The 13,086-nt window shown below is 35.2% G+C and overlaps 1 protein-coding gene across 1 annotated transcript; it reads right to left on the reverse strand.

Moving 5' to 3' along the window:
* Positions 1-3,335: 3,335 nt before the first annotated feature.
* On the reverse strand, positions 3,336-12,871 carry LOC117214208 (uncharacterized protein F13E9.13, mitochondrial). The gene is made up of 7 exons (XM_033460109.1): positions 12,861-12,871; positions 4,787-4,932; positions 4,531-4,613; positions 4,320-4,460; positions 4,042-4,241; positions 3,821-3,948; positions 3,336-3,748 (listed from the first exon to the last, which is right to left on the reverse strand). The coding sequence occupies exons 2-7, from the start codon at positions 4,860-4,862 to the stop codon at positions 3,552-3,554; spliced, it is 825 nt and encodes a 274-aa protein (XP_033316000.1). The 5' UTR covers positions 4,863-4,932; positions 12,861-12,871; the 3' UTR covers positions 3,336-3,551.
* Positions 12,872-13,086: the final 215 nt, after the last annotated feature.

Consider the following 13,086-nt stretch of genomic DNA (forward strand, 5'->3'; position numbering starts at 1 on the left):
ATTTTGTCAAGAATACGTTTCCATAAATTGAAAGAATCGAGAAACAACGCAAAACGTATTTCGGGTGATTTTTATTTTTATGCTGACCTTCATCTTGGCTGCTGAGAATTCGCACCTAGACACGTGCGAGCAGCTTTAGCAACTGACGTAATGTGAATCTTTCGTAATTTAGCGTACGCGACAGGTAAGTATTTTTTTAAAGGAAGAACCCTCACGAACCGAGAATTCGACGGGGGCCTGACGATTCATTGATTCGTCAGTGAAAACAATTCGGTAGTGAGGGAACGCTCAGCTGGGCGAACAGCTGCTGGCCGCTGTTAACGCTTGAACACTTGGAAAGCATTTTTACCTAGCCTACTAAAAGAATTTCCCTTTTTCCGCGAAAATTCTGTGTCTAAATTCTTTCAGGACCGAAAAGCCAGGTCCAAGTCTTTATCTGAAAATATACCTGCGAAAGGTCTCTTACCATTCCTTTTCCTTGAAATAAAGTAGCTTCATTTAGCTCGTAGCGACATCGTGTTGCCTGTAGTGGCAATCATATGTAGCAGTGCTTCTCAAAATAAAGTAAAGTTAACCAACTCGATGTAAAAAAATCGATAGTCGAAACGTCAAATCCTGCTAAATAGATCTTTGATCTTTATTCTTTTGAATTGTAATAATCCTGCGAGAAACTTTCTTACTTGTATATTTAGGTTATGTTTCATCTATGCTTAATATAGCCATAACCTTGCCTAAACGGTGAATGTGGCATCCAATGAAATGTTGAATGTAACCATCGAATACATAAGCCTTTGTTCTTTATTGTTTTAAGTCGTAATAACTCTATAATAAGATATTTTGTTTCTTTTTTTTTCTTCTTTTCTTATACAATGTCTAGTTCATGTCTAGGTTATGTCTAGTTTATACTCTAGTATATACCTTAATATAGACATAACTTTATCGAAACTGTAAATATAACGATGCTGTAATGTTTCCTCAAAAATCGGATAACTCCGTGTAACGTTTGTTTGCTGGATTAGAGGTATTCGTAAATCAAACGTAATCTTATCGTTGTTTACAAATGAGTTTGAAGAGGTTGTATGCGCACGCTGCTATTTCATACTGATAGCTACGTAGAACAATGTATGACGAAATTGGCGAAAAATTAGAGCAGAATGGATTTCGAAGATGGAATACAAATGAATTTTGTAGAGTGAATGGGACAAGATTGGAATACCACTCTAAACAGTAAGAACGAGACGCCTGCGCCAGTCTCCCCTGTCAATACTGTTTGGGGGATGCCTCCATTTCGCTGTTGGATTGATACGAGTCAATGCATGCCAGTAACAAACCGGGCATGAGAAACATTTTGTTTCCTACGACCTAGTATCGCCTACTTCTCTGACATTGATTTCTGGAAACCCTTATGTGCTCAAAAAATAACCCAATCCCGAAATCTATCGATCAGACGACTTGTTCCTTTAGCCTTCCGAATCTTATACTTTTGTCTTCTCAAAGAAACTCTTCTCGCCAAATTGACTTCAAGTATGGATAAATCGTTAATTTGTAATTCCCTGGAAAATAATATTTAGAAGCGAAGACGCACTGAAAATACGTGGAAACAAATTAATGGATTTTTAATGTTCTGTTACAAGATATGTATATATGCAGAGGGAGATAATTCAGTAGTAGGAAAACAAAATTACGATAAAAGTGTAAAAGGGGAACTTATTCGGATATTTCGTTCTTTTTAATGGAAAAATTGTTAATACGATATCGAACGTTGCGTATGTGAGATTTGATAGCGTTCAATTAATTGAGGAAATGTCAACAATTGAAGAAAATTATTTTTTATCCGTAACGAAATTTCAAAAATTTTGCAATACGAATAATTTGTACAACGTAAAATAGAGAGACGTGTTCAGGATAATCTTATTAAATATCCGTCCGAGTCCCAGGAGTCGTTGTAAAAACAGGGTCGGAAAATCCCAAATAACACGATAGCGCTTGTCTCAATCGATTACGAAGAGAACCAAGCGGCACAATATTGCTCGTCATATTTGTTACTTATTTACCGAATGTCCAGCTGGACGAATTGTAAAATACAAATTAAATAATAAAAGAAATATATATTTGTTACTTTATGAAATACATCTATATTATTAAATATTTCAAGTTTTGTTCAATAAAAGTTATTGAGAAGATAACAATGAAATACAAAATACTGTCAGTCGTCCGTAGCGTTCAAATGTACTTGGACTTTTCGACACAAAATGTACACAACGCGATCGCGCTACTTGGCTCTCAAACTGATATAGAGGTTTATTATTATGATTTCGATTTATGATCTCTGTGAAATATATATTTGCGCTAAATATCTTGTAATTTCTATATATATATATATATATATATATAGATTTGTTTCAAACATTACCAATATAATCATAATAATTAAGTCTCATAAGAGTGGTAGAAAATTTTAAAATATTTTATGTAACACATAATATACGTATTTGTAAAAGATTTCTATAAGTTCAAATTGATGAACTACTACAAGCGTACATATGTTTGAGATGGTTTTCTACGAGCTAAATTATTTTATAAATGATGCGTATATATGTATATATGTTTGTGTATAAACAGAATATTTATCAACAGTAGATGTGAACACGAGAACTGAATTTTCTTTGGCATGTTCTTTGTATCACGAGCACTGATTTCCACACTTTGGCACCTACTTACGTATATAAATTGCGGTTTAATATTTGCCACGAGTTTATATCATACTAAAATAATTCTACTATTTCGAGAGCAGAAATAAAAATATCAACGAAATCACAGAACCAGAACAAGTTTATCTATGTCCATAAAATAGCCATTTAAAAACTTGATGAGTTCTAATGAACTCGTAAAATTTCTTACAAAATAAGAAGAGTTCTGATGTCACGTCAACCTTGTATCAATAATGGGCTTTTTTTTGCTTCTGTTTTAGGAAATTTATAGTGTTTCTCATTTTCTTTTTTCGTTTTGGATAAATGTGTCTTGGGAATGACAATAATCACGGATAAGTAAATGTATTTGCTTATTGTAACGGCGTCTAAACACGTTGAAAGATGTAAATAAATTCAATATTTGTGCAAGTTTCATAGCGGACGAAATTAATTTTTTTATACATTATTTTTGAAATTATTTAGCATTTGTCTTTGATTCTGTATTATTTTGAGAAATTTGTCAACTTTGCGTGAAACAATATAATTTATAGCTGTGTCATAATAAATTTGATTCCAAATCTCAGTTTGTACCCTTCTATCAAGTATCTATTCATGCAATGTGTAGGACAAGTTTCATAAAACCGGTTACGAGTGTTTCCGTTTTATTCCGCTCATAATTAATTTTTTCAGTCATTTTTCTCGAATTTCCGATTATACAGCATTCATTTTATTAATAATAAGGAACGTAGAAAATTAACTTGTAGGTATGTACACAGTATATGTTTAATTAGAATTACAAATAGATATAAAAATAATATTTAAAAAACATGATTTTTTAAATATACATTTTTAGTGTAATCTTTATTGGAAGTTTTGCAGGACTTTCATTTTTACCATAAAGTCGCTCACCTTTTTTTTATCAATTCTTTTTTGCCAAGTTTCACTGATTTTAAAATGCGATCCAACAATTACGGCGTCAGAGAATAAATAATCTTTTATATTGTCTTTTGTAACGCCAGAACCAATAAGAACTGGTATTTTACTATTCTGTTTAATCTCTGTATATAGTGTGATCTTTCATTATTAAAATTTTTATATAAATGTTACTATTTGACAAAATAAGAAAATACCTGTAAATTCTGATACGTTAACTGGGTCACTGGTGGTAATCCCTGTCAGTATTATTCCATCAGCTAAGAAAAATTTTGCTGCTTTTACTGTCTCTGATAAACTTACATCAGAAGTGATTGCATGTGAACTATAGGAAAAGAACAACACGATTTTTACATTAGACTAAGAACAAATCAAGCAAAAAAATGAGTTTCCCTTTTCAAGTATATTAATAAATTACCTATGCTTCTTTTTAATGTCAGCAAGAATAAGAATATCATCTGCGTCAATTTGTTTTCTATATCTTAATAAAGAGCCAGCACATGCATCTGTAAAACCCTCATCTGCAATATGAGAAAAGACAAACCCTTCTGCTCTGATAAATTGAAGATTTGCTGCCTTTGCTACAGCTATGGCTTCCTTGTTACATCCTGCCAAAATCTATTTCGATTATTGTCTCTTCTTTAATAAGTTATAGATTTTTCTGATATTTTATGTGATAAATTCTTCGATTCGTACCTGTATACCACAAGGTATATTTTCAGGTAATACTTTTCTTACTTCTGTGCAAATTCTGGTCATTATTGCTGTAGTTTCAGGAGTTAAATCTTTGGGCTTTACATATGGAATGTCATGCATATTTTCTACTAATATACCGTCCTTAAAAGTAAATATGCTATATTAATAAACCATGAAACTAATAGCAGATGAATTATGTAATTAAACTTACAATATTATATTCACTATAAGTTATCGCTTCTTCTATTGCATTACTTATAATTTTTTTGGTATTACCACTATACAAAGGTGTTCCTGAAAAGTATCATTTTTCAATATCATGAGCCAATAATGTGCAAATATAAATAACAAATGAAACAAGTCATTCATTGTTCAAAAAATATTTTTCAACAAAATATTTTTGCTGGATATTGTTTTGACGAATTCTTAAGTTTTACGTATTTTTAAATCTAACGGAAATTTTATACCAGGTAATGCATCAACGTGTATCATCCCAATCACAGAACATTTCCCCTTTTTAAAAAAGTTATAGAATCGTGACATATTTCTAGAAAAGTTTTAGTTTAAAGTCACTTTCTCAAACCTTAACTTTAATCACAAATATATAATCGAACTATATATTATACGCTAAAATAACTGTATTCTGTACTTTAACTACGAAGTTTTGATTAAATAATCAGCTGTTTCGTATCGAGCGCACTGTTGCATCTTTGTTGGATATTTGAGTTTAAAAAGAGACGCAAGGAGGACTTGTAACAGTTAATTTCTATTGATTTGATGTTCCATATTTTTCACCAAACTTACAGCATATATATTTTTAAACGAATGCTGCAATTATTTGAAACCATTTGTAAATAAATATTTATAAATTTCAGGAAAACATAGTATAGTTAGGTTAATTTTGAATAATCTTAACCTTCTACGTGAATCAAATCAACTTTTAAGGATTTGGTTTCAGAGTAATTTATTTTTAACGTTAAAAGCATTTTTGCAATGAAATAATTTTGACAGAATCTACTTTATTGTATCCGGTGTATACAAAATATATTTAATTGAAGAAATATTATTTAAATTGTTGCAATAGAAATCTAGGGAACTACAGTACGGAACGTGCAAAGAATTAGTTATTTTTTACGCCATCTACAATTTTGGGCATAGATATTAAAGATTATGTGTCGTTCATGTCGATAAAGTAAAATTTGTGATATTGGGCATTTGAATTCTATATTGCTGTATTTAGTCAATGGTCGTTGCATCGTCGTTTGAGGTTGTAACATCACTGGCTAAGGACAGGATAGACGTGAAATCAAATGGCACTTTGTGTCTTAGGTTCTGAAACACTTGGAAAAAGATCTGAGCGCTTCTTACATCTTCTGGAATTTTACTATGATGAACATAGAAAACTTCATGTAAGAAACGTATTTTGTGTATAACAATGAAAAGTGGCAAATTTATCATACAAAATACTTTCATGTGAAATACTTTTTAAGCAATAATTTTGAATTAAAGTGCTAATGTTAGTTTGTAATAATTATGATAACTATAATACTATTTTAGTAACTGTTATATCCTGAAATAATTTCTCATAATTAGTATGATATGAAATTTTACAACTTTAAACTTCTCGTTTTAATAGCGGTAGATAATAGGTAGCTTACTTTCTAACCTAACCTAATGAAACTTCAAATCGTTCGAAGGATGTCATTTAGTGCGTAAAGTTTGATGCTTGAGCGTTCATGATAAAATGCTTAATCGAAGATTAATTTTATCATTTTTATTCTTACGCTTATTCTCCCTGTGAATATCGGAATTTTAGGTTAAATAGGTTGGAAGTAATATGCTATATAGCCTCTGATATAAAACTTCTTGAACCTTCAAGTGCTATCAATATAGAGCTTTCAAATTCCTATCTTAGCCCTTTGCGGACTACTGCCGCATATATGCGTTCCGTGTAAGCCATCAATTTGGTCGAGGAACTCATATATGCGTTTGGCGAAAACAATTGATAGAGCCGAACGATTCATATATGTGTGCCACATAAACGCACCGCTATGAGCGAGAAACTCATACACATTTTCGGCGAAAACAAATGATAGAACCAAAAGACACATATTTGTGTAATTTTTTTTATCCTGTGGAGAATCTGTGCATGTACATATATAATTATGACATCTATGAACGAAAATCACGTCTAAGCAGAAATGTGCGCTGGCAATTTGAAATCTACCACGGCATGACTATCGCGACAGCAGCTCGGCGCCACGGTACGGTTCACTTCGAACCGTCTAGGACTAATGAATAATGACAAAATTTTGAAGTTTATATGAATTTTCTTACCTAAACACTGGTCTTTCTATCTACGCAGGAGAGATGAAATACAATAAGTTATTCTTTCAATTTACTCCATTATTTTCGAAATTAGCTCGATCCCTCTTTTTCCCTTTTGCTAGATCGATCATTGATTTTAATATTCCTATCTGTTTTATTATATGTTACCGTATCATGTATATGAAGGTAACATCGAGATCTGTTTTACCCTTATTTGAAAAAAACAATCTATAATATCTAGAAATCGATGATAGGTTACCAACAGATACGAATTATCAATCTTATCGTTACATGACTTGTAACAAAGTAAACTGAATATTTCACAGTCGGTTATGTCAAAAATTATACTAACTAGATAACAAAACTTAACAAGCTCTATATAACGTAAACACTTATTCTCAAACATCCGATATGAATCTTAATAAGGTCTTTTTCTATCTTAAATGTTTTTAACATCGTTTACATCCCGACCAAGAAGTTTCTTCGTGCGGCAGTATGAGGTCGTGGCGACGCGTGGTAGCGTGACGCCGCCACCTCTCGTGGTTCCCCCGTTTCGCAGGTTTTGTTGTGACCGCGGTGGCTTTGACGACAGTTGCGCGTGATTGCAGTTAAGCAGTGCGGTCTTACGGTTCGCTTCCATCGCGAACAATCGCGTGTGCCGGCCCTTCGATTGTTCTTTCGTCTCAATACCCTCGTAACGATTATTTCCAATTCCTTTACAACTATTTCTACTCAAATTATTCCCACCTTCCTGCCCATAGTTTCTCATAGTTTGCCAGAAATTTTCTCCAAACCTTTTCAAACATCCGCAAACTCAAGAAAACACATTCATCCGCATAGTGGCCTAGAATCTTCTAATCTCTTTGAGCTTTCCGCTGAGACACGTGTTCGTGAAAACGGGGTTATGCGAGTTTTCTGCCCTTGCTGAAGCTAATTTATCACGATGACACTTCGGTATAAAGTAACGCCAGATTTCCGAGTGGTTCTGCCGGAGAATTTGATGATGTTCAGACTTGGACAATGCTGGTGATGTGTCCGTGCTGAAGCCTTAGGTGACAGGGGTTTTTGCGAACATTTTTACTCTCAATAGACAGATTTTCACGTGGCTATACAACGATTCTCAGCAGCAGATTTACCTGATTGCTATGGACACAGCTCTTTTGCCGATTAAATAAGTGGACAGAATTCTTTTAGATACACAATCGGTCACTGTTTGATGACCTCAATTCTGATTAGTGTTTACAGTGAGGTTCTTCGAAGTGACAAATCTTTTTTTAAAAATAAACGACAGATGTAACTCGGGCCTACCCTTATGAATTATTTCAGATCCTCCTAATGACCTGTTGTAGACAGCGAGGTTTTTCAAATTGAGCAACTAGTTTTACAACAAAATACATCGAATGTAATTTGGTTAGGATCGATTGATTAAGATTTTTAACGGTCCTAATGGAGATTCAATCAAATCTTTTAAAGCAGGAGAACCTACGATGATCCTGATAATGATTTAACGGATAGTTAATGGATAGCGAAGTTTTTGAGGTTAGTTCGTTCAAGAACGAAAGACACTGAACTGAAATTGTTCAGACATAGCTAAAGTTCTAGAGGAGCGGTTCTGATTATAGTCTGCAATCGAACAAAAGATAACTTCACTTCTCTATCTGAGTAATCTTTGGCCACAGTTATTCTATTAAGTGTATAAGTATGTGAAGAGGAAACTGTACGTTGAATAGAGGAACCAGTGCTGCTCTTAATTAAAGCAATCGATCAAGAAACATTGAGCAACTGAGAAGAGGATATAGGTAAATGATTCCCTCGTACAACTAAAGATATATCGGTGTCCTCGTTGCAATGCGTTTCAAACATCAGCTCTTTTATAGATTTTACGATTCACTATGCCGCTTTTGTTTCCGTTTATCGATTCTTAATCCTCTTCGAGGCAATCTGTTCCACGGTCGGAATTAATCGGTGCAATTAAAATTCCAGACGATTCTGAACGTAGCATCTGATCAAGAAATTTATTCTCTGACTTTACAAACGAATCTTATTTTCATCTTTAGAAAATCGAAATTATTCCAATCGTCGAGCTACTCTTTATCGATTCTGTGATTCTACAAACGAAGCTTATTTTTCGATACTATAGTACGTAAATATTAACGGATCACTGTATATTCGATCAATTCGTATTATTATTATGTTTAACTTGTTGCCACGAGGACACCGGAATTTCAACTTGCCTGAATTTATTGGTTCTTGCACGCTTTTCGCCGATTTGTCGATACCTCGAAGACCTGCAATAGTCACGAAGGAACATAGTCGCGCGTTCGCCAGGCACGTCACGTTGCGAAATCTGCATTTGTCAGGCTTTCGCTGGGCCAAGTAGTTGGCCGCGGCCATCAAGCCCACGGTAAAATACCATCGTCCCATCACGTTTAAATGCTGTCCCATTCTCACCACCCTCTTGTCCACTACTTTTCTTTCGCTATATCTTGGAAATCGCCTGGATGTTACTTTACAACTTACGTTCAATTAATAACAACTTCCTATGTTCCGCGTGTTAATTAATCAATCCTTTGCCTTTATGAATCAAATTGTAATTTCAACATTTTTCTTATAAGGATTAAGACGTGTCTGCTAACTTTTCTCAACAATTGTAGAAATTGCAAGGTTCAGGAATATTTGCCCAATTTTCTTTGTCGTCTGTCACATCCCTGTGTGCATGTATTAAAAATATCAGATATAATCTTCCCCGTACAAATAGTCGTTCACGTGGCATTTATTTTGTCAAATATTTCACCACTTTGACTCGACGAAATTCGGTACAATCGATTAGTTCCAGCACCTTGGAATTTCCACTGATTTTTGCGTCACGTTCATTATACCAAATTCGTCTTGTTGTCTTTGCTTCACTCGTCATTCAGCGTTATATTATCTAGCCAAGTTCTTCATCCGTGGGTTTTACTAGACTACGGTAGGTTAACTAGAAGCACGTTCGCTGTCGTACATTCACCTCCTGCCTCTTATTTATTACCTTTAATATGGCAAAAGTGGTTCCTTGGTTAACGTCGATTGAAGGTGGAGGCTACTTGAACACGCTCCTGCGTTTAGTTGAAAAGTAATAGAATTTCTCCAATATTGAACAACTTGAAAATCACTAAATTATACATTTCCAAATACTCTTGTTTCATTTGGACGTTTATTAAAATTACAACTTGTTACCTGCATCTTACGGTCTTCTCCCTACGGCCCCTGTAACTTTCATAAACAAAATTTATTAGAACCTCTAAAAATAACAGTGATGACAAAAAGAAAAAAAGGTAGAATGATCAAAGACACTCATTTAATTCAATCAAGTTACTATGAACTACATGACCTTCGAATCACCCTAAAAATACGTCGACATCTATCAAGCTTGCCACAACCAGAGTAAACCAACAGTTCCCTTTAAGCAACAAACGAGCACGTGAATCAGCCGATTGCCAGTCGACAAGCTGGCTATCGATCGTCCTTTCAATTCTTCCTCTTCTCTCTCTCTCTCTCTCACTCTCTCTCTCTCTCTTTCTAATCTAGGAGTATAAATGCAGAAATTTGATAGAGAAGGTTAAAAGCCACGCTACGACCTCTGTTGAATGTTTCAGAAACGCTGAAAAAAGACTTGAGTATAACAAACACGCTGTAGGATAAAAGAAAGCTCTAATGACATGGTAATACAGAAAAAAAAAGAAAAGGAAACGGTACAATTTTAGAGAGACACTTGTAATTAAGGAAAACGATGAAATTATTAATAGACACGATATACAAGACAAGCATCGTTGACGTAGCGTAGTTATTACATACAACCATGAATTTTTTAGACTCTCTCTCTCTCGTCAGCCATTCCATGCGAAACATCGTTAGTTTGTATCGTAATTTCGACAGATTATCTCGACGATGAATACCGACTTAAGGTAAAAGACCGACACGCGATAACAACCGAAAGATAAGAAGTAACATTTTTAGAACAAAACGAGTAACCGTCGCGTGAACAAGAATCCAGCCAGCTATCTTTAGGCCAGATTTATGCCTGCGATTTGGTTTATGTCTTGCCCGCGGTTTAAATGCCGTTTGAACTCCCTGAAACCTGTCAGTCTTTTATTAGCCAATTTCGTTTCGCCGACACGTCAGTCTTGGAATAAATTCTTGCAAAACTTACCGATAAATCTCTCGAACGTAATTAGACCCGGAAGATCGGCAGCCTTCGCGTGGAATCTTCTGCAAAGCGAAACGAATGCAGCACGCGTAAGATCAGACGTTTCTTCACGATCGATAGGTTTTGCTCACTTTGCTCAAAAAATGGAATCAATCAATTTGTAATTATCGTTAACACCGTTTCACGCTCGTTTCAAACGAAGTAATATCCCTATAGATTTTCATCAATTGTCATTCATACGTTGGATTATTTCATATTATTCATTTCATTGAATCTTCGCCAATAGCAATATCAATACCCAAATACCATCCTCCCATCCTTAACCTTCCCTATATTCCCTGAAAATAGCCAATTCCCTACCAAGTATCCAATTCGCAACTTGAAAAAGACAGTTCTCCCCCCTTTATAGTCTTCATCCCTTATATTCTTCTGACGGCATTTTTCAAGTGACGAATTTCCACGAATTCACATAGATATTGTCCTTATGAAACTGACGGAACTCCAGTCAGAAATTGGAGTCCCATCTTTTTCACCCTTGTATATACATAAATACAGGGTGGTTGGTAACTGGTGGTACAAGCGGAAAGGGGGTGATTCTACGCGAAAAAAGAAGTCGAAAATATAGAATAAAAATTTTTTTTTTTAATTTTTCCATCGAGACAACGATCTACAGTGAGATCCGTTATAACGAGACGCGATAAAGTGCACGCGTACCGAGCGAAAATTCAAAGTCGATTTTCTCGAAAACAAAGCCTCGAACGAAAAATTGTTATTCTATATTTTCGACTTCTTTTTTCGCGTAGAATCACCCCCTTTCCGCTTGAACCACCAGTTACCAACCACCCTGTATATATATACACATATACGTACGTGTTCTGCCCTAGTATATATAAAACAGCACGTACTCTCCTGCAAACAATACGTGTGTACGCAGTTTAAAAGCTTCCCTCGTAACAAAGAGCGGTGCTTCTGGTGCGTAGATACAGGATGGCGAGTTCGCATGGACGTTGAAGGGCCTAGCCTGACCAACATAAGAGGGGTTGTCGAATGGACATCAATGTGATTGGGAGTTATAGCGGTATTATGCTATACTTAGGGTTATTCCAATTGACGAATTCTTCAGATGGGGTGAATACGACGGATCACACTGGGTTCTTTAAATTTGTATCCAAGGTCATCCGAAGTTATGATTCTTGCCGTGCACGTTCACGAGATATGAGTATTATGAGGCAATAGCATTATACAGGTTGTCCCTAACAATCATGGTACAATAGAAAGGGGGTTGATTCTAGTTGAAAAGACGGGTCGAGAATATAGAATTGAATTTTGTCCATATTACGCTTTCTTCGCGAGGAAATCCACTTTGCAAATTTGTCAGATATACTTAAATTTGGATCGTTTGGGATTAAGTAAAGGCGAATAATTGACACAAGGTTGTCGTGAGCGTGAAATTAAGTGGTCTACGTACAATAAAATCTTCTCGACCAATATGATAATTTGAACAATTCGTTCAAGAGGACAGAGGTCGTACCATTAATCGAAGAAACAAGAGTCATCGAATTCTTGAGTCAGCACAAATTTTTTTTTCAACACGCGTAAATTTTATCTTTCCAAAATCACTTCAAATAATACGACTTCCCCTTAACCTATAGAACCCTCCTACAGTCGGAAAATTTCGAAGCACTTTCAACGATAGGATAGTGTCTATACCCACTTCAACATTATCCTACACGTGCTCTGAACTTGAAAAATAGCAAAGAAACCACACCCAGCAGCTGGCCTAGAATACACACTATAAAGAGCATCATCCATTTTCCTTCTTTTCATATGTATACTATATCTCATATCTCCAGTCAGCTACCAAGGTTTACATGTTTACACGTATCGAGTTTTGTATATCTGACCCTCCAAGGAGATTAAAGGCGTAATCGCGTAATCGTGCCATTTCTTAGCTGCATGCGCGTCCAAGAAATTTCCTTTTCACTGTAATGTTTTGTACTCAAAGGGTGTACGTAGATCTTCACGACTGACTATATACGCAACATATTTTCTCGTTCCGGTTGGCATCACCAAAGTGATTATTGGTCCCAGCCAGTGGCGATCAGCGTGGAAAGCCGTTATCCCGTAAAATAACAAGGATCGCTGCGTCAGCCGCTATATTTCATATTTTCACGTCTCTCCTTCTCCTATCCTATGTCTCTGTTGATGACAATCTATTGGAAGGAAATGGCCTGCTGCGGGGCCGGCCTATTT

The sequence above is a fragment of the Bombus bifarius genome, unplaced genomic scaffold, assembly GCF_011952205.1.
Source record: "Bombus bifarius isolate JDL3187 unplaced genomic scaffold, Bbif_JDL3187 scf7180000009200, whole genome shotgun sequence".
NCBI classification, from domain to species: Eukaryota; Metazoa; Arthropoda; class Insecta; order Hymenoptera; family Apidae; genus Bombus; species Bombus bifarius.

Excerpts from the sequence above, each read along its gene's own strand:
- LOC117214208 (XM_033460109.1), bottom strand. The coding sequence starts at position 4,862 with ATGTCACGATTCTATAACTTTTTTAAAAAGGGGAAATGTTCTGTGATT. Across the intron at positions 4,614-4,786 it reads ACACGTTGATGCATTACCTG|GAACACCTTTGTATAGTGGT; the intron begins GTATAAAATTTC and ends GATACTTTTCAG. Across the intron at positions 3,749-3,820 it reads TAACGTATCAGAATTTACAG|AGATTAAACAGAATAGTAAA; the intron begins GTATTTTCTTAT and ends CACTATATACAG.